Here is a 26,276-nt window from a genome sequence, read left to right as displayed (position 1 = left end):
GTCCAGGAGTGAAAATTAGAACAGACAGAATGTACTGAAGACTTTGAATTTTAAGTGGGCTTGGTTGCACACTGCCCATAATGTTCTACATTGCTTTCCTCAGGTAGTTTCCACATCTCCATAATGAGGTTGAAAAGTGCTAGGATATTTCAGACCACGTATCTGAGTGAAAGACATTTTTTGGTCATGAAACTAAATAAGTAAAGATTACACGGTAACCCGACTGCAAAAATCTGTGAAACTGTCTGTGTTTGTCCGTAAAAAATTATATGTCTTCAGTGCACCAAAACTAATTCAATAATAACGAAAATTTGTTTGGTTTTTGACCTGTGTTGTTGAGAAATGCGAAATATAAAACCAAGTCATACACAGTGTGGCAGCATTCCCAAGGTTCCATTGCATTTAAATACGACATATTTGAAGTTTTCCCCTTCACATGCTGAGACAGCACAGTGTGCCAGTATGGGAAATGTGCCAGGGGGCATGAATACTATGGCACTTGTGCTGGGGCACAGCCCATGACCTGAATTCTTGGCCACCCCTGTTCTAGAGGTGTGCCATTAACTCCAAGTACTCCAACAAATTCTTGGCAAAAGAGGAGGATTGTTGTTAAAAGGGGTAAGGGAAAAGTGATGCTGGATGTCATTCAGTGCTGTGACAAGGACAAACAGGCAGCAAGCACTGCTCCACTCACTTAAATCTTAAAAGAGCAGCCATGTATACAGGGAAGGCAGAGCACAGCCTGAAAAGGCTGAGGAATTTCATAAGTACTCATCCTGGCAAATCACCTGCTACTCCTGGAAAGAAGATGTAAAATTTTTGGTAACATTTTTGGAAATCAGTGATCTATTAAGCTACATAAAATCAGTGAAACAGCAGTCTAGATCATAATGGTTATTTTATTTAAATGACTGGTTGTGGCCTAGCTTGTTCAGTTTGAGTAGTTTCAGTGACTGTTGTCTACTGAATGTTCTATATCACCAACTTCAGCTAATGGCGCTGTTCTGAAGATGGCCTAAGACTTGGCCGAAACTGATCATTTTAATAAAATAACCATCAAGATCTAAATTGTATTTCTTCTGATTTTATTAAGAAAATGTAAATTTGAAATAGATTTCTTTGTTTTCTGCATGATGTCGTTCAAGTACAAAAATAATCCCATGAGATAACTGCATTTAAATCTCAAAATGAACATGGTAAATCATATTAATAAGTGAATGTAATCCATTATTCAAATTAATACTTCTATTTCTCTACTATAATTTTGTCTCTAACAATGTTCTTTAAGTGAATGTTATTCCAATATTTTTTTTTCTTGTGAGAGGTGTGTAAAGGTGCAAATCAGTTTGGTCATAACACACTTTACATAGCAAATACAGATCTGTTATGTTGAACAGTTCTTCAAGTTATCTCGGGTGTCTCCTTGTAGTATAATCTAAAGTGCATAAACTATTACTGAGAAATCATTTTTTTTTTTTATAGAAGAATAGTTATATATTGTTTGTATGAAAAATGTAATTTCACCTCATTCTAATATATTTAGTGTAGAATGCTGTCCAACTTTCTAAGAACTATTTTTCTCTTATGCTCTTAGGTGAAGGAATGGTGCAATTCTTTCAGTCAACGATTTCAATAACTGGATAATTAGAGAAACAATTGAGGAATTTTGTACTCTTAAGGAGATTGCATGTACTATATTGACTGGAAATGAAGTGCTACCTCTTTCATGAAATTGTAGAAGTCTATGCGCCAGGTGTAAGAAGGTCCAAAAATAAGAGGCATCTTCTAACTGAATGGGCATAGAATTCTGGTAGTCTTGTTTCATAATTGAAATGAGAAACATCAGAGAAGCTGGCACATAAATTGTCTACCTTGTTCATGCCTGAGTAAACAATAGCATGAGCTTCGGCAAATGCTGGCAGATTGCAGGGTTGGTGAGCATCACAGCAATGTTGCCAGATTGAGGGAAGTTTGTCATAAATGAGGAAAAAATAAGCAAAAATTTAGTTTCATGGTTGTTGTTGTGGTCTTCAGTCCTGAGACTGGTTTGATGCAGCTCTCCATGCTACCCTATCCTGTGCAAGTTTCTTCATCTCCCAGTACCTACTGCAACCTACATCCTTCTGAATCTGCTTAGTGTATTCATATCTTGATCTCCCTCTACGATTTTTACCTTCCACGCTGTCCTCCAATGCTAAATTTGTGATCCCTTGATACCTCAGAAAATGTCCTACCAACCGGTCCCTTCTTCTCATCAAGTTGTGCCACAAACTCCTCTTCTCCCCAATTCTATTCAATACCTCCTCATTAGTTACGTGATCTACCCATCTAATCTTCAGCATTCTTCTGTAGCACCACATTTTGAAAGCTTCTATTCTCTTCCTGTCCAAACTATTTATCGTCCATGTTTCACTTCCATACATGGCTACACTCCATACAAATACTTTCAGAAACGACTTCCTGACACTTCAATCTATACTCAATGATAACAAATTTCTCTTATTCAGAAACGCTTTCCTTGCCATTGCCAGTCTATATTTTATATCTTCTCTACTTTGACCATCATCAGTTATTTTGCTCCCCAAATACCAAAACTCCTTTACTACTTTAAGTGTCTCATTTCCTAATCTAATTCCCTCAGCATCACCAGACTTAATTCGATTACATTCCATTATCCTCATTTTGCTTTTGTTGATGTTCATCTTATATCCTCCTTTCAAGACACTGTCCATTCCATTCAACTGCTCTTCCAAGTCCTTTGCTATCTCTGACAGAATTACAATGTCATCGGCAAACCTCAAACTTTTTATTTCTTCTACATGAATTTTAATACCTGCTCTGAATTTTTCTTTTGTTTCCTTTACTGCTTGCTCAATATACAGATTTAATAACATTGGGGAGAGGCTACAACCCTGTCTCACTCCCTTCCCAACCACTGCTTCCCTTTCATGCCCCTCGACTCTTATAACTGCCATCTGGTTTCTGTACAAATTGTAAATAGCCTTTTGCTCCCTGTATTTTAACCCTGCCACCTTTAGAATTTGGAAGACAGTATTCAAGTCAACATTGTCAAAAGCTTTCTCTAAGTCTACAAATGCTAGGAACATAGGTTTGCCTTTCCTTAATCTTTCTTTTAAGATAAGTCGTAAGGTCAGTATTGCCTGACGTGTTCCAATATTTCTAAGGAAACCAAACTGATCTTTCCCAAGGTCGGCTTCTACCAGTTTTTCCATTCATCTGTAAAGAATTTGCGTTAGTATTTTGCAGCTGTGACTTATTAAACTGATAGTTCGGTAATTTTCAGATCTGTCAACACCTGCTTTCTTTGGGATTGGAATTATTATATTCTTCTTGAAGTCTGAGGGTACTTCACCTGTCTCATACATTTTGCTCACCAGATAGAAGAGTTTTGTCAGGACTGGCTCTCCCAAGGCCGTCAGTAGTTCTAATGGAATGTTGTCTACTCCCGGGGCCTTGTTTCGGCTCTGTCAAACTCTTCACGCAGTATCGTATCTCCCATTTCATCTTCATCTACATTCTCTTCCATTTCTATAATATTGTCCTCAAGTACATCGCCCTTGTACAGACCCTCTATATACTCCTTCCACCTTTCTGCTTTCTCTTCTTTGGTTAGAACTGGGTTTCCATCTGAGCTCTTGATATTCATACAAGTGGTTCTCTTCTCTCCAAAGGTCTCTCTAATTTTCCTGTAGGCAGTATCTATCTTACCCCTAGTGGGATAAGCTTCTACATCCTTACATTTGTCCTCTAATCATCCCTGCTTAGCCATTTTGCACTTCCTGTCGATCTCATTTTTGAGACGTTTGTATTCCTTTTAGCCTGCTTCATTTACTGCATTTTATATTTTCTCCTTTCATCAATTAAACTCAATATTTCTTCTGTTACCCAAGGATTTCTACTAGCCCTCGTCTTTTTACCTACTTGATCCTCTGCTGCCTTCACTACTTCATCCCTCAGAGCTACCCATTCTCCTTCTACTGTACTTCTTTCCCCCACTGCTGTCAATTGTTCCCTTATGCTCTCCCTGAAACTCTGTACAACCTCTGGTTCTTTCAGTGTATCCAGGTCCCATCTCCTTAAATTCCCACCTTTTTGCAGTTTCTTCAATTTTAATCTACAGTTCATAACCAGTAGATTGTGGTCAGAGTCCACATCTGCCCCTGGAAATGTCTTACAATTTAAAACCTGGTTCCTAAATCTCTGTCTTACCATTATATAATCTATCGGATACCTTTTAGTATCTCCGGGATTCTTCCATGTATACAGCCTTCTTTTATGATTCTTGAACCTAGTGTTAGCTATCATTGAGTTGTGCTCTGTGCAAAATTCTACCAGACGGCTTCCTCTTTCACTTCTTACCCCCAATCCATATTTACCTACTATGTTTCCTTCTCTCCCTTTTCCTACACTCGAATTCCAGTCACCCATGACTATTAAATTGTCATCTCCCTTCACTATCTGAATAATTTCTTTTATCTCATCATACATTTCATCAATTTCTTCATCATCTGCAGAGCTAGTTGGCATATAAACTTATACTACTGTAGTAGGCGTGGGTTTCATGTCTATCTTGGCCACAATAATGCGTTCACTATGCGGACTCCTATTTTTTTATTCATTATTAAACCTACTCCTGCATTACCCCTATTTGATTTTGTATTTATAACCCTGTATTTGCCTGACCAAAAGTCTTGTTCCTCCTGCCACCGAACATCACTAATTCCCACTATATCTAACCTTAACCTATCCATTTCCCATTTTAAATTTGCTAACCTACCTGCTCAATTAAGGGATCTGACATTCCACGCTCCGATCCATAGAACGCCAGTTTTCTTTCTCCTGATAACAATGTCCTCCTGAGTAGTCCCCACCCGGAGATCCGAATGGGGGACTATTTTACCTCCAGAATATTTTACCCAAGAGGACGCCATCATCATTTAACCATACAGTAAAGCTGCATGCCCTCGGGAGAAATTACGGCTGTAGTTTCCCCGGCTATCTGTATCGCTGAGGCACGCGAGCCTCCCCACCAACGGCAAGGTCCATGGTTCATGGGGGGGGGGGGGGGGGGGGGGGGAGTCTCATGGTAAAATGGAAAAATCAGAAATAATTACAAAAAATTCGGGAATTTTAGAAATTACTAAAAAAATGCAATGGTTCTCACTCAATATCTCCTGCTTTGGGAATAGGAGACTCCCCTGCTTATGGACTGTTTATCTTTCCATGTCATGTGAGAAGGATGTTTATAGAACCTCAGTATCTTATAAACCATCCCAAATGAATAGCTTTAGTGAATTCATTTCCACATGCAGTAGCATTATCTCAATCTTAGTGGAAGTGTACCAGTACAGTAAAAATTAGCTGTATTAATATTTCAGTATATAGTTCACACCCAGTAAGCCTGTCAAATGAGTGACAAACATAGCACTCCTAAAAAGAAAAGAAAAGTTAGTGATGGTTTAATGCTAGAAGAAATCAATGAGAAAGTTTCAAGAAAGTTGAAATTTCAAGATCAGTGGCTACATGATCCTACTTTTGATGAGTGCTTAAGACAGCTGGCCAATAATGAATTTAAATGTAGATGTGCTGCTTGTAATGTGGACATATGTGGAAAAAATGATCTATACAAGCATGCTCTAAGTCAGAAATAGCTCAAGTTAGTCAAAACTTTCGTGGCCACACCATCCATAAGTGGATACATATCTATAACACAAATAATGGAAAGTACAGGTAACAAATCAGCCAAAGAAGCAGAGATCAAATTGGCAACTGTTTGCAGAACATAAAGTTGTATTTGACATAGTGGAACATTTAATTCCCTTAGTGAAAGATGTATTTTCTTATTTTAAAAGTACCCAGAACATTAAAATGAAAAGATAAAGTGCACCAACATCATAAAAGAAATTGCTGTCATAGTAGAAACAGAATGAATTGTGGATGATATCAAAACTATAAAGTGAAATGTCGTGGGGCGAGGGCTCCCAGTGGGTAGACCTGATTGCCTGGTGCAAGTCTTTTGAGGTGTTGCCACTACAGTGACTTGTGTGTCAATGAGAATGAAGGTGACACAAACACCCAGTCCCTGAGCAGAGAAAATATCCAACCCAGCTAGGAATCGAACCCAGGCCCCCTGGAATGACATGCTGGTGCACTGTCTGTTAAATCTGAGCTCAAGAGGGTAATCAGTAAGCCAAAAATTGATTATTTTAGGACACTCCTCAGAGACATTCACTGGACTGATGTTTACAGTGCTCATGGCATGAATGAAAAATATAACATTTTTGCTAATAAAGTGCTTACCTTATTTGAACACTGCTTTCCCCCAAAACTTACCAAGGTTAGAGCAAAGTCTACAAAGAAGCCATGGATTACTCGAGGAATAGGGGTATCTTGTAAAACAAAAAGAAAACTGTATCTGTCAATCCGAAACATTTCCAATGTTGAAGCTATAGCACATTATAAGAAATACTGCAAAATATTAAAGACTGTAATACGGATGTCAAAGCAAATATATTACAAGGAAAAGATAGTCATATCAGATAACAAAATAAAGACAATATGGGATATAGTGAAGGAGGAGACCGGTAGAACCAGACATGAAGAGGAACAAATAGCATTAAGAGTAAATGATGCATTGGTGACAGATGTGTATAGTGTTGCAGAACTTTTTAACAAACATTTTATAACTGTTACTGAAAAGATGGGGTTGTCAGGTTCGGTAGATGCTGCTATGGATTACCTTAGACCAGACATTTCAAGTAACTTCCATAATATGAATTTGACCCTCACTACCCCAACAGAAATAATGTCCATCATAAAATCTTTAAAATCAAAAACATCTAGTGGGTATGATGAAATATCAACAAAGTTAATTAAAGAATGTGATTCTGAGCTAAGTAACATATTAAGCTATCTGTGTAACCAGTCGTTTATCAGTGGAATATTTCCCGAATGGCTGAAATATGCTGAAGTTAAGCCACTGTTTAAGAAGGGAGATAAAGAAATAGCATCAAATTTCCGTCCAATTTCACTGTTGCCAGCATTCTCAAAAATTTTCGAAAAAGTAATGTACAGTCGTCTTTATAACCATCTTATCTCAAATAACATACTGTCAAAGTCACAGTTTGGATTTCTAAAAGGTTCTGATATTGAGAAGGCTATCTACACTTACAGTGAAAATGTACTTAATTCATTAGACAAAAAATTGCAGGCAACTGGTATATTTTGTGATCTGTCAAAGGCATTTGACTGTGTAAATCACAATATCCTTTTAAGTAAACTAGAATATTATAGTGTAACAGGAAATGCTGCAAAATGGTTCAAATCTTATATCTCTGGCAGGAAACAAAGGGTGTTATTAGGAAAGAGACATGTATCAAGCTATCAGGCATCATCCAACTGGGAACTAATTACATGTGGGGTCCCACAAGGTTCCATTTTGGGGCCCTTACTTTTTCTTGTGTATATCAATGACCTTTCATCAGTAACATTACCAGATGCCAAGTTTGTTTTGTTTGCTGATGATACAAACATTGCAATAAATAGCAAATCAAGTGTAGTCTTAGAAAGATCAGCCAATAAAATATTTGTAGACATTAATCACTGGTTCCTAGCCAATTCTTTGTCACTAAACTTTGAAAAAACACACTACATGCAGTTCAGAACTTGTAAGGGGTGTCCCAAGAGTATATGTCTAACATATGATGACAAGAAGATAGAAGAAGTGGACGGTGTTAAATTCTTGGGATTACAGCTTGATAATAAATTCAACTGGGAGGAGCACACCACAGAACTGCTGAAGCGTCTTAACAAATCTCTGTTTGCAATGCGAATTTTGTCAGACATAGGGGATATAAAAATGAAAAAGCTGGCATACTATGCTTACTTTCATTCCATAATGTCATATGGGATTATTTTCTGGGGTAATTCATCAAGCCAAGCTAAAGTTTTCCGGGCACAAAAACGTGCAGTAAGAATTATATGTGGTGTGAACTCAAGAACATCCTGCAGAAGCCTGTTTAGGGAACTAGGGATACTAACTACAGCTTCCCAATATATTTATTCCTTAATGAAATTTGTCATTAAAAATATATCACTTTTTCAAACCAACAGCTCAATTCATGGAATCAATACTAGAAATAAGAATAATCTTCACAAGGATTTAAAGTCACTTAGTCTTGTACAAAAAGGTGTGCATTATTCATGAACACACATTTTCAATAACTTGCCAGCAGCCATAAAAAGCTTAACAACCAATGAAATTCAGTTTAAGAGAAGCCTAAAGGATTTATTGGTGGCCAACTCCTTCTACTCCATTGATGAATTTCTGAGGAAAACCAACTGATTTGTATATAAGTACAACATAACTTCTGCACAATTTCAGTGCAGTAATGTGTTCACTGAAAATTTGTGTGTGTGTGTGTGTGTGTGTGTGTGTGTGTGTGTGTGTGTGTGTGTGTGTAAGTATAATCTAACTTCTGCACCATTTCAGTGCAGTAATGTGTTCATTGTAAATAAGTATTACAGTAGTTGTATTACATGTTTCTTACCTTATAAATAAATAGAAAACTTTTTTATTTTAAATTAAGTGCAATAGTATTTGTAAAATGACTCTTAGTGTTCATTAAAAAATGACGATCATTCCACTTGGGACCTGTGGAATGGTACATTAGCTTATTTGTTTTAGTTTAAATATTTGTCATGTATTGTTGTTTTTCTGACATGTTCCACATCCTGGAGGACCTCCTCACTACGGATCAATTGGAATGAAAGTAAATCTAATCTAATCTAATCTGTCCAGTCAGCTACAGTCGCGTACATTAAAACAATGCCCTTTACACTGCTAATGGATGGAAGTTTAGACATTAGCTCGTGGCTTAATTTTCACCGGAAAGTACTTCTAGCCTCTCCCACAGATTCTTTTTTAATACAATGGAACACGTTGGCTCTGGTATTAAATCACAAAGCAACTAGAACCTGACAATGTGTGACAAACGTGATGCGATGGCAGGGGCGCGGGATGAACTAATCTCTCTCTCTCTCTCTCTCTCTCTCTCTCTCTCTCTGTGTGTGTGTGTGTGTGTGTGTGTGTGTGTGTGTGTGTGTGTGTGTGTGTGTGTGTGTGTGTGTCCGTGTGGGTGGGTGGGTGGGTGATGTTTACGACTGTCAGCAATCTAGTAGTATGGCAGTGTCATGTCTGGTGTGTTTCAGTGAGAAATAAATAACATGAGTGTTTGAACATGATGTGTATGTATCATGTGTGTTTGTGTGTTCACCATATTGTGAAAAGGATCAAATCCTACTCATCATGAAGACGACATGTTGAGTTGCAGACAGGCACAACAAATAGATGGTTACACACTGAGCTGAAGACTTCTCCAGAAAAGAAAACACATACACATATGTGAAGGCAAAAGTTACACTCACATGACCACTGCTGCCAGATTGCAACTCTAGCATTGAACAAAAGCAGCAGCCTAGAGAGGAGCAGGGAAAGCAGGTGGATAGCAGGGTACAGATGGGGAGAGAGAAGGGCACTGTCTGGCGGATCATGCAGGGATTAAGTGGCGGGCCAAGTTTGCCAGCCATAGCATTGGGCATTGGAAGACTGTGGGAGAGGATTTGGGGGGGGGGGGGGGGGTGGAGGATGGGAGTGGGAAAGGATATGAGTAGAGAGGAGGAAAAGATCAGTGAGTGCTGCACAATGAGTGAGGGGACATGAAGTGGAAGGAGGTGATAGGACAGAGGGGGCAGAAACTGTTGGGTGGAGTTTGTGGGGACAGTAGGTTTCCTTAGGGTGACATTGTGATAGTTTTGGGAGCAGAGAATGTGTTGTTAGGATAACTCCCACCTGCACAGTTCAGAAAAGCTGAAAGTGGAGGAGAGTATCTAGATGGCACAAGTTGTGATGCAGCCAATGATATCAAGTGTGTTATGTTCAGCAGCATGTTGTGCCACCGGGTAGTCCACTTTGCTCTTGGCCACAGTTTGGTGGTGGTTATTCATCGTGGTGTACGACTGGTTGTTAGTCATACCAATATAAAAAGTTGCACAATGATTACAGCAGAGCTGGTATATGACACGGCTGCTTTTACAAGTGGTCTGGCCTCTGATGTGGTAGGCTAAGCCTGTGACAGAACTAGAATAGGAATTGCAGGGTAGATGGATTGGGCAGGTCTAGCACCTGTGTCTTCCACAGGGATGTGGTCCCTGTGGCAAGGAGTTGGGATTGGGAGTGGCATAAGGATGACTAGAATGTTGTGGAGGTTGGGTGGGCAATGGAACACCACTTTAGAAAGGCTTGGAGGGATCTTGGGTAGGATGTCCTTCACATCAACTTATGATGATAATTAGATCCCTGATGAAGGATTTGCTTCAGTTGTTCCAGCCTGGGATGGTATTTGGTGACAAAAGGCATTCCTTTGTAACTGGTTCTTTGGGGGTGGTGGAAAGATTTGGGGTGTGGGTGGGGACATGGCACAGGAAATCATTTTGCAGACTAGGCCAAGGGGTAGTGCCTGTCAGTGAAGGCTTTTGCAAGACTCTCAGCATACTGAGCAGAGGAGTTCTTGTCACTGCATATCTACATGTATGTCTTCATAGATACTCTGCAAGTCACCATTGGTGCATGGCGGAGGGTACCCTGTACCATTACTTGTCATTTCCTTTCCTGTTCCACTCACAAATAGAGTGAGGAAAAAACGTGTATGGCTCCATATGAGCCCTAATTTCTTGTATCTTATGTTCATGGTCCTTAAGCTCAATGTGTGATGGCAGCAATATAATCGTTAGCAGTCAGCTTCAAATGCCTGTACTGTTTGAAACTACCGGTAACAAAACTAGTAGCCCGCCTCTGAGTTGATTCAATGTCTTTCTTCAGTGTGACCTGGTACGGATCACAAAACCTTGAGTAGTGCTTACGAATATGCCACACCAACATCCTATATGTGATCTCCTTTACGTGCTTGTTCCACCTCATATTGCTTTGGAACATTACATTCAGATATTTAAATTTCTTGACTGTGTCAAGCAGCACCTAACAATAATGTATCTGAACATTATAGGTTTAATTTTCCTACACATCTACATTAACTTACATTTTTACACATTTAGGGCTAGTTGCCATTCAGCACGCCAACTAGAAATTTTGTCCAAGTCATTTGTATCTTCCAACAGTCATTCCATTTCGACACGTTACCACACACCAGCAAACAACTGCAGATTGCTGCCCACCGGTCTGCCAAATTATTTGTGTATGTAGAGAACAACAGCATTCCTATCTCACTTCCCTGAGGCATGCCTGACGATACCTTAAGAAGTCTTTGTGGCAATCAAATATCTGTGAACTTATTCCACATGCTGATACCTTTGTTAACAGACTGCAATGGGGCACCATGTCAGATGCTTTCTGGAAATCTAGAAGTATGGGATCTGCTTGTTGCCCTTCATCCATAGTTCTCAGTATACTATGACAAGTGGAGTTTCACATGAGCAATGCTTTCTAAAAACATACTGATTCTTGGACATAGATTCTCAGTCTTGAGAAAGTTTATTTATATGTTCAAGGATTCTGCAGCAAACAGAAGTTAGGGATATTGATCTGTTATTGTGGAGGTCCATTCTGTTATCCTTCTTATTTACTGACGTCACCTGTGCTTTTTTCCAGTTGCTTGGGACTTTGTGTTGGGCAAGAGATTCATGATAAATGCAAGCTAGGTAAGGGGACAATGCTGCAGAGTACTCTTTGTAAAACTTAACAGGGATTCCATCTGGACCTGGTGATGTATTCGCTTTCAAACCTTTCAGTTGCTTCTCTATGCCAGGTATGCTTACTACTACGTCACCCATACAGGAGTTAGTCCAATGGTCAAATGATGATATGTTTGTACATTTCTCTGTGTGAATGATGTCTTGAAAGTGAAATTTAATACTCTGGCTTTCATTTTGCTATCTTCAGCTGCATCACCAGACTAGTCAACAACTGACTGAATGGAATATCATCATGATCGCTAATCCGCATTTCTATACTGACATTGTCATTAAGGTCCGGCCTATTTGTAGATGCAAGGTATAAGATATTTACATTGCATCTGGGTTGCCAAGCTAGCTGCTCAAGAAAATTTTCAGAAAACATGTTTAAAAGTATTTCAAACAATGGAAAATCCAGGGTGGAATGTAACAATATTAGAGAAGGAAAGTTACTACTCATCATATAGCTGAGATGCTGAGTCGCAGATAGGCACAGCAAAAAGATTCTCACAATTATAGCTTTCGGCCATTAAGGCCATTTTCAACAATAGACAAACATACACACACTCACGTAAATGCAACTCACAAACACAACTGCAGTGTCAGGCAACTGAGAATGAATGGCCACTGACAAAGTGTGGCCAAGAAACAAGTGGACCACCTTCTTGCTAAACACACTGCCAAACATGACATCCTTCATTTCAATGACTGCTTCACATCCTGTGGCATATGGATCATTCCCACCAACACCAGCTTTTCTGAATTGCGCAGATGGGAACTTTTTCTGCAGTATATCCTATGTTCCCATAACCCTACTGGCCTCAACCTTCATTAGTCACTGTCCTCATCCATCCAGCCTCCTCCCCGTTCCCATTCCAGCACTACACAGCTGTCATTCCACTATCACACCCACTCGTTTTATTTCTCTCCTTTTCCACTACTTCTTCCCCCTCTCCCCTTCCCTACCTCTCTTCTGCCCACTGTCTAACCTGCAGCACTTTACTGTCTGCCACCCACACCATGCTATCCCTCCCCCTCCCCACCCCAGCCGCTTCCTTTGGGGTTTCAGTTTCCTGAGACTGCAGTCGTGTGGGTGAGTTGCGTTTGCATGAGTGTGTGTGTGTGTGTGTGTGTGTGTGTGTGAGAGAGAGAGAGAGAGAGAGAGAGAGAGAGAGAGAGAGAGAGAGTTGCGTTTGCATGAGTGTTTGTGTGTGTGTGTGTGTGTGTGTGTGTGTGTGTGTGTGTGTGTGTGTGCGTGCGTGTGCATGTGTGTGTGTCTATTGTTGAAAAATGCCTTAATGGCCGAAAGCTGTAATTGTGAGAATTTTTTTGTTGTGCCTCTCTGTGACTCAGTATCTCCGCTATATTGTGAGTAGCATGTATCCTTCTTAATATTGTTTAAAAGTATTTCTCATGACTGTCTGCCTGTATGCCCCACAATGAATCCATAGACATCCCAGTCTATACGCATCTGGATAAAGCAGCCTCCAACTAGCATTATGTGATCTGGGTATGTACGTACTATTGACCTTAGACTTTCTGTGAATTATTCTAGAACTGTCACAGGAGAATCAGGTGGGCAGTAAAAGCATCCAACAATTAACTTGGATTCACCTACATCTGTTATACGCAACTAGATGACTTCACAACTGTCACATTCAACTTTGATCTCAATAGAGACAGTATTTTCGTCAACTGCAATGAACACTCCCCCTCCTCTGGTGTCTAATCTGTCTTTCCTAATTACTTTCCATAACTCGCTAAATATCTCACAGCTTCTCACTTCAGGTTTCAGCCAGCTCTCAGTCCAAGAATAATTTGAGTGCAAGAATTTTGCTGAAGGGTAATAAATTCAGGAACTCTATTATGACTACTTTGACAGTTTACTGATAAAATTGTGACACACACGAAATTTAATAAATAAATGACAAGCAAAACACAGAAAAAGATAATCACTTAACTTGACACTCTGTACATGTATAATAGCTGACAGCTGGAACCTGTCCATGTGTGGCCAGGGTGTATGGGAGCAATTTTTTGGTGCAGAAGAAGTGACATTGGTTGCTACTTTCATGTGGACATATTTGTGGATGAAGCCATCAGAGAGGAGGAAGCCAACATTCAGGAAGGTGGCACACTGGGTAAGGAGGGCTGGGTGAAGTAGACAGATTCTGTACCCCTATGTCCTATCACATTCTCTCAACCTACATCCTCTAACCGTCGTTGTGTAGTGCTCTCTGCCAAGGCATCCATTTATCTTTTTCTCTTCTTTGCTTCTCTCCTTTCCTGCTCCCCAATTCCTTCCTCCCCCACTCCCATCACCACTCTTTTCTCCCTCATAGCCTCCCAGTGCTACAGCTGGCAGCTTTGTCCTGCTGCTCATTTTGTCCAGTGAGAGAGTTGGGGTGGTGGTAATGTGTGTCTGAGGTGTGCCTGCTTGTGTGAATGTGTGCATACATTTTCTTTTCTGAAGAAGGCTTTGGCTGAATGCATAATGCGTAACAGTCTGACAAAGCAAGCCAGGATCATTTGACTTCCTCTCTTGTTTTGGCATCTGCCTCCTTAAATTCCCTTTTTCACTTCTAATTTATTACCATTAACATACATGAATATAATCTGCATTTTCATAAAATAGAAAGGTTGGCCCTCAGATTTAAAGAATATAACACCAGGTCTAATTTTGTGCTAAGTTTTATGTATGTAATTGATTTTCTAATTTACATTGACTATTCCTAGTTAGTATCTTTTGTTATAGGGTGAAATCAGTAATTGTTTAATAACTTAAATCCTGTTGTTGGCTTATAAACAAATATAACTTCTGTACTAATCATAAACATTTGGAGGAACAACTAATAGTATTCTTAAAGGATCTATTTCGCTCTATTCGAAAACATGTTAGCAGAACCAGCTCTTAATTAATTCCAAAGTAATTAACAGTTTTGTCAAAAGTATTGTTTGCATAACAATAATTGTTAATTTCATGATGTAAACAAATCATTCGGCTTAACCCTTGTAGCAGAAGAAATTGTTAAAAAGAACCAATTTTTCAATGAATTCAATTAATTTAATATGAACATCAAGAGCTCAGATGGAAACCCAGTTCTAAGCAAAGAACGGAAAGCAGAAAGGTGGAAGGAGTATATAGAGGGTCTATACAAGGGCGATGTACTTGAGGACAATATTATGGAAATTGAAGAGGATGTAGATGAAGATGAAATGGCAGATACGATACTGCGTGAAGAGTTTGACAGAACACTGAAAGACCTGAGTCGAAACAAGGCCCCGGGAGTAGACAACATTCCATTGGAACTACTGATGGCCTTGGGAGAGCCAGTCCTGACAAAACTCTACCATCTGGTGAGCAAGATGTATGAAACAGGCGAAATACCCTCAGACTTCAAGAAGAATATAATAATTCCAATCCCAAAGAAAGCAGGTGTTGACAAGTGTGAAAATTACCGAACAATCAGTTTAATAAGCCACAGCTGCAAAATACTAACACGAATTCTTTACAGACGAATGGAAAAACTAGTAGAAGCCGACCTCGGGGAAGATCAGTTTGGATTCCATTGAAATACTGGAACACGTGAGGCAATACTGACCTTACGACTTATCTTAGAAGAAAGATTAAGGAAAGGCAAACCTACATTTCTAGCATTTGTAGACTTAGAGCAAGCTTTTGACAATGTTGACTGGAATACTCTCTTTCAAATTCTAAAGGTGGCAGGGGTAAAATACAGGGAGTGAAAGGCTATTTACAATTTGTACAGAAACCAGATGGCAGTTATAAGAGTCGAGGGACATGAAAGGGAAGTAGTGGTTGGGATGGGAGTAAGACAGGGTTGTAGCCTCTCCCCGATGTTATTCAATCTGTATATTGAGAAAGCAGTAAAGGAAACAAAAGAAAAATTCAGAGTAGGTATTAAAATCCATGGAGAAGAAATAAAAACTTTGAGGTTCGCCGATGACATTGTAATTCTGTCAGAGACAGCAAAGGACTTGGAAGAGCAGTTGAACGGAATGGATGGTGTCTTGAAGGGAGGGTATAAGATGAATATCAACAAAAGCAAAACGAGGATAATGGAATGTAGTCGAATTAAGTCGGGTGGTGCTGAGGGTATTAGATTAGGAAATGAGACACTTAAGGTAGTAAAGGAGTTTTGCTATTTGGGGAGCAAAATAACTGATGATGGTCGGAGTAGAGAGGATATAAAATGTAGACTGGCAATGGCAAGGAAAGCGTTTCTGAAGAAGAGAAATTTGTTAACATCGAGTATAGATTTAAATGTCAGGAAGTCATTTCTGAAAGCATTTGTATGGAGTTTAGCCTTGTATGGAAGTGAAACATGGATGGTAAATAGTTTGGACAAGAAGAGAATAGAAGCTTTTGCAATGTGGTGCTACAGAAGAATGCTGAAGATTAGATGGGTAGATCATGTAACTAATGAGGAAGTATTGAATAGGATTGGGGAGAAGAGAAGTTTGTGGCACAACTTGACGAGAAGAAGTGATCGGTTGGTAGGACATGTTCTGAGGCATCAAGGGATCACCAATTTAGTATTGGAGGGCAGCGTGGAGGGTAAAAATCGTAGGGGGAGACCAAGAGGTGAATACACGAAGCAGATTCAGAAGGATGTAGGTTGGAGTAGGTACTGGGAGATGAAGAAGCTTGCACAGGATAGAGTAGCATGGGGAGCTGCATCAAACCAGTCTCTGGACTGAAGACCACAACAACAACAACATACGATATTGGACAGGTTAAGAGAACATATTTGCAAGTTATTTTTAATAAATTGATTTTACATTATTTTGTAATGAGGAAGTTAGCTAACTTTAACAAAACAGTAAATACAAATGTTGTATGGTAAAATACAAACAGCCAATACAAATGTAATAGTAAAGTAGTCCAGTGTATTTCATAGACATGCACATTATATAATAATCCAGTATATTTCATAGACATGCACAGTATATAATTTTCAGACCTAATTGAACATTTATCATAAAATTGTTTACAATTTTAACCCCTTTCAAAAAATGATCAACTACCTCTTGTAAAGAGGCATTGAAAATGTGACACAGTATACCACTTACAGAAGTACAACACTGTTTTAACAATTTGCTAGAAATATTGTCTACTCTACAGGAGTTCTTGGCTTTCATGGAGGCAATTGTTCTATCAATTTCTGATACTGTAATAGGTCTAATATGCATTTTAATGATTTTGTTAGGGACAGCATTTTGCAAAAAGGTCAAAGCATCATTCACAGATCCCTTGCAGCCTATTTGCTCAGACACTGACAGGAAGTGTTTATTAAAGATTTCAGCTATGATCTCAGGAATTTGCACTATATTCCCTTCATGTTCGATTTTGAAGTTTCCTATGGGTCTTTTTTTGTTGTTCCCTGTCTCCTTGCCAACTGTTTGCCAGACAGTCTTCATTTTCGTATTGGAGTTATCTATTTCTTGTACATAATACAGTGCTTTTGATGTCTGATTAACTTTCTTTAGGATTTTACAATACATTTTATAATGGCTTATTAATTCTTTGTCCCTGGACCATCTGGATGCAAAAGTTCCCTCTTACATTTACATGACACTCTTAATACCCTTTGTTATCCATGGCTTCTTAAGGATGAGGAAATATTGTACCTAACAAACTTTTTAGAAAAATCTGCTTCAAAGTGGGATAGGAATTCATTTAAAAATATGTTAAACTTTGTGCACTGAATTCCAGTCTTCATGCTGCAGCTTATGGTTAAAAATTTTCAGGGACTCTTTGTTCATAAGTCTGATTGCCTTCCAGGATGGTACTTTTCTTGAGAGGTCTGTAGTCTTGTAGAGTGAGGAGGTGTCCATCATGTTCTGAAATGCCATTTAAGATCGGGGTGACAGTGAAGTTCTGGTATAAACTTACATCTAAAAATATATTGTCTATCAGAGATTGACAGTCAGGTGTGATGCTAGTAGGAAAGTCAACCACTGATAGAAGATTGTGGGAACTCAGAAAATTCTGGAGCTGTACTTTGTTGTTGCATTCGGTTGTGAAGTTGACATTAAAGTCCCCAAGTAAGATAGTGTCATTATTTTTTGAAAATAAGGTTGATAGTAACAATTCTAACTGCACCATAAAGACTGGGAAATTGGTTCCTGGTGCCCTGTACACTGTAACCATTACTAATTTTGAACTGTTTAATGTCACTTCTACTGCACCTACTTCAAACTGTTGGTCAATGCAATATTTCCTTACATCTACATATCTAAAAGTTAATATAATAGAGGGAAACATTCCACGTGGGAAAAATTATATATAAAAACAAAGATGAGGTGACTTACCGAACGAAAGCGTTGGCAGGTCGATAGACACACAAACAAACACAAACATACACACAAAATTCAAGCTTTCGCAACAAACTGTTGCCTCATCAGGAAAGAGGGAAGGAGAGGGGAAGATGAAAGGAAGTGGGTTTTAAGGGAGAGGGTAAGGAGTCATTCCAATCCCGGGAGCGGAAAGACTTACCTTAGGGGGAAAAAAGGACAGGTATACACTCGCACTCACGCACATATCCATCCACACATACAGACACAAGCAGACATATATATGTCCTTTTTTCCCCCTAAGGTAAGTCTTTCCGCTCCCGGGATTGGAATGACTCCTTACCCTCTCCCTTAAAACCCACTTCCTTTCGTCTTCCCCTCTCCTTCCCTCTTTCCTGATGAGGCAACAGTTTGTTGCGAAAGCTTGAATTTTGTGTGTATGTTTGTGTTTGTTTGTGTGTCTATCGACCTGCCAACGCTTTCGTTCGGTAAGTCACCTCATCTTTGTTTTTATATATAATTATCTAAAAGTTAAGTTATTTTTAATGAAAATAGCTACTCCACCTTTTCCTATGCTATCCCTACGTAGTAGGTGGCAAGGCTATAACTGTCTGTACGTAACATTTCAATTCCTCCTGAAAATGGTGTTCTGAGAAATATAAGATCTGTGCATTGTTCAGAAAGTTTTTGTCAGTTATGTTAACTTCTAATTGGTCTAGTTTGCTTCTTATTCCCCTAATGTTTCGATGAAAAATGGAGAAGTTATTTGGGTTATTACCTATTTTGGTGGTTTCTTCTTTCTCATGCCTGTGGTTAAAAAATCCTTCAGATGAGGAGGACACACAACTCTACATTTACCTGTTGTTCTCTGTGAGGATGTTGATTTTTATCCAGTAGATGATGCCTTCTGTGCTGAAAATGATGAAGCTGTTGACTTGCCTGTTGATTTACCTTGACAGATGCTGTCATTTCCCTTGAAGATGATGAAGCTATTGACTTGCTTGTAGGTGGGGATAAGATTGCTGTTACTGTAGGTTTTGGGGATCATACTGCTGTTGCAGCTGGCCTGTCTGTTGATGATGATATTTTTGATGAACTGCATGTAGGTGGGTGCACAAGTAGTGTTGCTGTAGGTTCAAAGGGTGGAACTACTGCCTTTTCTTCTTCAGCTGATTTATTCTGAGGCACATGTAACCATTGAGTTAACTCTGTGTCATGAAGAAACTGGATCATCTAAGCATCTAGCTACTGAAACTTCTGATGCATTCCTTTCCTTAATTATTGTTATTAAACTTACTGGCAGAGGGATTACAGCATGACCTTCCACCTTGTTGCAGTTAATAGCACTTAACACTTCTTTGCACTAGCTTCCTTTCCCTGTGTGTTTCTGTGCATACCATGCTTTGTAAAGTGACCTTTCTCCATGCTGTTTGCGTCAATAATTGTAGCCTGTGGGAAAGTGCAGCAGAGTTTTCTTATTCTCCTGTTGACTTTGTTAATTTCTAAGTTAACACACGAGTTACTTATTAAGTCATGCCTATGTGGAACACTAAGCATGTGAACTTTTATATGTGAGAGCTTTTCCAAAGTTTCTTTGAGTGCTCTTGTTGCATGATGGCTTTCATTACGATAAACACCATTTGCACCATCTATTATGACACAGATGGAGGAATTTTTTGTAAACTGTTCACAGTTTTTCACAATCTCACCAAGAGGAGCACCTGATTTCACACCACTTATAATTTTGTAGCTAGATTGCATAGCTATCATTATACTGGCTACTCCTTTGGCGTGGCTATCTCCTAATATACATATTTCGCTTTTATCTGGCACTGAATTGATATTAAAATCTTTCACTGTGGGTTTATTTGTTAAGCTCACATAGTTGAGGTTGATGTTTTTGTCATTGGCAGAATTAAACATCACACTCACAACATTTAATTGTTCAGTAGGCCTATATGATAACAGCTTGCTGCACTTGTTGTTAGTATTTGCCGAGAACAATGTTAAAGCAGGTTCATGAGGTTTTGAATGGATCCTTTCTTTAGGATCAGGGAAAAGATTACAAATAACACTTTCTTCTGAATTTCTTCTTTTTCCAAAAGTACTTATCACTTTTTTAATGTCGAGGACATATTTTCTTGCATTCTGTAAATCCTGTTTCAAGCAATCTTCCACGGATTCATTTTGACCATTTGAAAATTTCAAGAGAGCATTTACTAGTGGATCACACTGTGCCTGGCCACAACAACATGAGTAATCTGTCGTATTTACTTTACACAAACACAATGAGTGAATCCAGTTATTACTCACTACACACAATCTATGCAATTTATATCAATTAACACTACTAAATTTTGCGGAGCTGTTTACTATAACGTCTATACTCACCGCGATCTTGACGTAGTAATCCATCATTTCCCTTTTTGATTGTCAATATTTCTATGCTTAGTGTTTGAATAACACTTTGTAGTAGCTTTATAATTTGGCTTTTTGAGTCCACTGCACATAAAAGATCAGCTGTTTTGTGATGTAAACACCTGTAGTGTGTCCATGGGAAATCATCACTGATTAATTTCAGATTTACTTTCACACACTTTTTCTGTAACCAGAAGTTGCATTTTATGCACAAAATGCGTTTCATCATTCACTTTTCACATTCCCTACATAAAGAACTGTTTATTTTTGCTTCTTTAATGAGAATGAAGTGTCACTAAATTTGATGACTGACTAGTACAATGTCATAAAAATATGTGTCTTCCAGTTTGTAGTAGCTAGACTGAAATTTCCTTGTAATGTTATTACTTCATTTGGAAATTTACACCTAATATCTTCAAATATTTCTCTGATAATTTTGTGTTTGGTGTGGCTAGGTGTATGATCACCATTGGCACTAATCTCCACCCAGGATACATCTCATTCGTACTCTCTATTTCCTCAGTAACTGTTGCCATCTCACTCATGACTGATGTCCAGCAGATCTTTATTATATAGGTATAATCCTTTTGACACTTAAAATTTTGTTGCTGGTTATTTTAAATTTTCCTTTTGACACACAATATTTTCTTGCTCATCGTTTCAGCCAGCTTCTGTCTCAAGTATTGTGTGAAAACTGCTATAACTGAAAGCAATTCTGAGGCCTTCTTCTGAATGCTTCTAGGACTTACTAATAATTGGCTTAAACTTACTTTTGTTATCTGATAAGGTCATATTTTTCCCGTATAACAAATACAGCATACCCTTTCGGCAAAGCAAGCCGGGATATTTTTATTTCCCCGCTTGTTTTCCCATCTGCCTCCTTAAAATTCACTTTTTCACTTTTAACTAATTACCATTAACCCTCCAGTGGTCGTGCCTAAAAAAGTTACACAATAGATCACATAGATGGCAATAGTCATCCACTGAGTTTCTCTATTTTATACGATTATATAATGTATTTTTATTTCTATTAATATGTATTATTGCCATAATATGAGTTCAAAAAAATGAAATATACATTAAAATAGTTTACTGTTAGTTATGAATTTTAGTTTGTATAAAAATAAGTACAAATAAAAAAACATGAAATTCACAAACTTTATAAACAATTACAACGTACTTTACAAATGTAATTTTGACCATGTATCAGCTCCATTTGAGAAAGTTAATAAACGAAAATAAAATCATTCAAAGCAGCCGTTACACACGTCGGAACAGTGATCTAGGCATATTCAATTTAGACACTTTGAGCACAATCTTCTCTACCAAAGATCTGGCATCTTCTCCTTGCACCTGCAGGTCGGTGTTCATTTTTACTGAATTTTGGTACTACTGTCTTGACTAATTGAGCATCTCTTTTCCTAATTTCGACTAGCACCCGAGTATTTTTGACACGTCATTGTATTTGGTGTGGAATCAGCTCCCAGCAAAATGATTCTATAGAATCATCTCATTTGACTGCTTTATAGCCATTATTCACTGAGTATATGCACTGTGCGTTTATCCCAGACAAGTTCAGAAGATCGAAGAAAATAACGGCAGGCCATCTCCTTGTGTTCCTCACCACCGAATAGTTTGCAAAAAGCTGATCCACTATAACAACACCAACTTTTGTCTTATTGCAAAAAGTGACTATTTTGGGTTTTCTTTTGTCTCCAGCAGATACATCAATTGAGTCATCCTCGTGCATTGAAGATACCATAAACGTGGATTTCTGTTTTCTTTGGGTATACGAAACAAGAGTCTTATTTTTTTGAAAACCAAAAACAGAAGTATTTAGTTGCTTCTTTTTATTTGGTAGGAACTCTTTTGGCAGTTCCCTTTTATTTATATTTTTTCAGGGTTCCTATATAAGTAATATTTTTTTCAAGTAATCCTTCCACCAGAGGAATACTGGAAAACCAATTATCACCAGTAATATTGCTATTAGAAGTATCAGTTGGTTTGGCAAGGTGAAGGACAACATATTTTCCAGCATTGCAGACTAAATAAGGCCCTGGTTCCTGTTTTGCACAGTAAACTTCTAAATTCATCGTGTACATCATTCTACAATCTACAAGTGGGAATACCTCTATTCCATATTTGGCAGGTTTGCTTGGAATAAACTACCGGAAGGAACACTTCCTCCTAAAAGGAAGCAGTTGTTCATCAGTTGTGAGGTATTCGCCTGGTGTGAAATAACACCAAAAATTCTTTATTAAGTTTTCCATAAGGTCACGAATTGGCGCTAGCTTGTCAGATTTCTTCTGCGTGCTCTCATACTGTAGTCATAAAAGCGGAGACAACGCATCAGGAAACGAAATCTATGCTTGCTCATTGATAAATAGCAAGCTTCAATTCCACATCCTTTGGAGTTATCCCACATTTTTTTAGTACTTGTTCTAGTGCAATGTCGAGAACCAATAAGGAAAATAATTCCAATCAGGGCATGAATTTCAATTTCATCTGTGAGACGAGCATCCCTGCCTCTGCAGAAATTATTCTTAATTTTCTGAATAGACAGATTTGTATATTTTGTAATGATACTGATTATTCCATCATAAACAATAGTCTGTACCTGGCCAGATGAAATGACACCATCACAGTCTGTAGCTCACCTGTAGCTAAAGATAACACATCAGAAAGCTCAAGAATCATGAGAAGTATCTGGAATGGCACAGTTATCATTACAGAACCCTGACAGCAGCTGAAGCTGTTGGTGACTCAGCTTCAAACTGATCACAGACAGCAGCTGACTCCCTTTGAGTCCACATACAGCAAAAACGGTTCCTATCCAGCTTGTATTTTTAGTTAGAACTAACTAGGCATGTGAGAGAATTGGAGAACTTGCTTTAAATAATACAATAGACAAAGTAAATATTTTGTGAAACCCAAGTACTTCTACTGTTGTAAGTTGGGCTGCTGATTCACTCTACCACAAAAGCTGGGCACTATTGAATCAGGTTTTCAGCAGTTGCCATTGTTCAAATCTGTAAGTACTGACATTTATGACAGCAAGAAGTAACAGTATAAATTCTTACACATAAGCTTATTTATTATATACACAGAAAGAAACAAGTAATTTCTGAATAAAGCACTAATGCTCAGAGACAAAAGTTAATCAGATGTTTGCTTGTACTCAAAAGCAGGTAATATAATTAATAAGTAAACTAATTCATTGTGCAAGTACTCAAATATTGTAGCTGTTGATACTGATGCTGTAGAAGTTACTCCATGATTTGTACAATCACCTCACGAGTCACAGTAATAGCGACATGAAGGGAACTTAACAAATGTTTGCATTCTAAATGTTTCATTCATATGTTATTAAAAGAAGTATGACTACACCATTTGTCAGAGTAATTACTTTGCTTTTTTCTAGTATGCCAGTGCTGTGTATTCCACTGTCATTAACTAGAAGAATTTATTGTATCCATTATAGGTCTGCAAGCAATTATATGCACTGGCAGATGTGGAAGAAGAATATGAAGAGCAATTGAGTAATCTGCGTGAAGCACTGGGAATCATGCAACATCATGATGCCATTACAGGCACAGCAAGACAGAATGTTTTTGAAGATTACAGTCGTCTCATATATGAAGGATTTCAGCACTGTGGAAACATTACTGAAAGAGCTCTACGGTAATTCTATTTTTTATTTTTTCGTTTCCATATTTGCAATACAAATGAGAAAATAACTACCTTCTCTCTCAAAAGTAAATAAATAAATAAATGTCTCAGGTACCCACTGATGCTGTATTTAATTTACTTATAATCTGAAATGTAGAGCTTCGTCCTTAAATGGAGGGTCAGACCAACTTTATTTTGAATTAACAGCATTAACAGTTTGATTTTGTATAATTTATCCCTTTCCAGCCCAACTTTTATTTACTTGTGGGAAAAAATATTTTTTCGCGTATTTCCCTACATAATGATAGGAATAATATATATTTATAAGAAATTTTGTTATTTTTTTGTTTTTGGAGGGAAATTTGGGATGACTCCATTATTTTAATTACACAATTTGATGCAGTTTATTAAAGAAAAATTAGTACATACAATAATGCAACTTGCATCTCAGGACCATTTTTTTATTATTATTATTATTATTATTATTATTATTATTATTATTATTTTTTTTTTTTTTTTTTTTTTTTTTTTTTTTTTTTTTTTTTTTTTTTTACAGCATGGTTGTTACTCAGAACCATCCAGAACATTCTCTGCCAGGGTTTTGAGTACCTCTCACAATGCCATGAAATAAGGAATATCCTACCCACTATCCTTCCCACCACTCATGCAACGGCATTCCACCACCCAACAAATCTACATAATATCCTTGCACGCCCCTACTCCACCTCTGCTCCCAACCCCTTGCCTCATGGCTTATGCCCTGCAACAGCCATAGATGCAGGACCTGTCCAATACATCTTCCCAACACTACCTAATCCAGTCAGGTCACAGTCATCTCCTATTCCACCAAATGCAGGGCTAGCTGTAAAAGCAGTCACATGATCTACAAACTAAGCTGCTACCACTGTCCTGCTTTCAATGTGGACATTACGACCAACAAGGTGTCTGTCTGGGTGAACGGTCATGAAAAACTATGGCCAAGAGACAGCAGGACCATCCAGTTGCTGACATGCTGCCCAACACAGTGTGTTTCACTTCAGTGACTGCTTCACAGTCTGCACAATCTGAATACTTCCAACAACACCAGCTTTCATCCATACTAGTATTACACAGTCTTCTTTTCTGTCAATCCACCCACTAGTCTTTTTCCCCTTTCTCTCCCCCCCCCCCCCCCCCCCCCCACCAAACCACTTCCTCCAAAACAAAACACTTGACTACACGTAGCAGCCTTACTCTGTCCTGCCTGTGGCCCTGCATGCTCCCACAAGCAGCATTACTCTTTCCCATACCCCTACCCATTATCCCTTCCCCTCCCTGCCCAATATCTCCTCCTTACCCCACCACCTACACCAGATTGCTGCTGCCATCAGGTGCAGTTGTTGTGTACTGTCCAGCCACAGTGACCAGAGACAGTGGTCACGTGTATGTGAGTTGTGTGAGTGTGTGTGTGTGTGTGTGTGTGTTCTCTACTTTTGAAGTAGGCTTTTTGACAAAAATCTTAAATGTATAGTAGTCTTTTCATTTTGGCTGTCTGTAACTCTGTTCCTTCTCTGTATCATGAGTAGCAATTTGTTGTTGTGGTCTTCAGTCCTGAGACTGGTTTGATGCAGCTCTCCATGCTACTCTATCCTGTGCAAGCTTCTTCATCTCCCAGTACCTACTGCAACCTACATCCTTTTGAATCTGCTTAGTGTATTCATCTCTTGGTCACCCTCTACGATTTTTACCTTCCATGCTGCCCTCCAATGCTAAATTTGTGATCCCTTGATGCCTCAGAACATGTCCTACCAACCAATCCCTACTTCTAGTCAAGTTGTGCCACAAACTTCTCTTCTCCCCAATCCTATTCAATACCTCCTCATTAGTTATGTGATCTACCCATCTAATCTTCAGAATTCTTCTGTAGCACCACATTTCAAAAGCTTCTATTCTCTTCTTGTCCAAACTATTTATCGTCCATGTTTCACTTCCATACATGGCCACACTCCATACAAATACTTTCAGAAATGACTTCCTGACACTTAAATCTATACTCGATGTTAACAAATTTCTCTTCTTCAGAAACGCTTTCCTTGCCATTGCCAGTCTAGATTTTATATCCT

General features: G+C 38.5%; 1 protein-coding gene across 1 annotated transcript in view; it reads left to right on the top strand.

The window, feature by feature from the left end:
• The window catches only part of LOC124598929 (lysosomal alpha-mannosidase-like), a 258,417-nt gene that overhangs the window by 161,382 nt on the left and 70,759 nt on the right, over positions 1 to 26,276 (top strand). Inside the window, exon 9 of the mRNA XM_047136036.1 lies at positions 23,987 to 24,186. Coding sequence (XP_046991992.1) covers positions 23,987 to 24,186 — 200 coding nt within the window. The remainder of the gene's footprint in view (positions 1 to 23,986; positions 24,187 to 26,276) is intronic.

Source organism: Schistocerca americana, chromosome 1, assembly GCF_021461395.2.
Source record: "Schistocerca americana isolate TAMUIC-IGC-003095 chromosome 1, iqSchAmer2.1, whole genome shotgun sequence".
NCBI classification, from domain to species: domain Eukaryota; kingdom Metazoa; phylum Arthropoda; class Insecta; order Orthoptera; family Acrididae; genus Schistocerca; species Schistocerca americana.
This window is presented reverse-complemented; position numbering and strand designations above follow the sequence as displayed.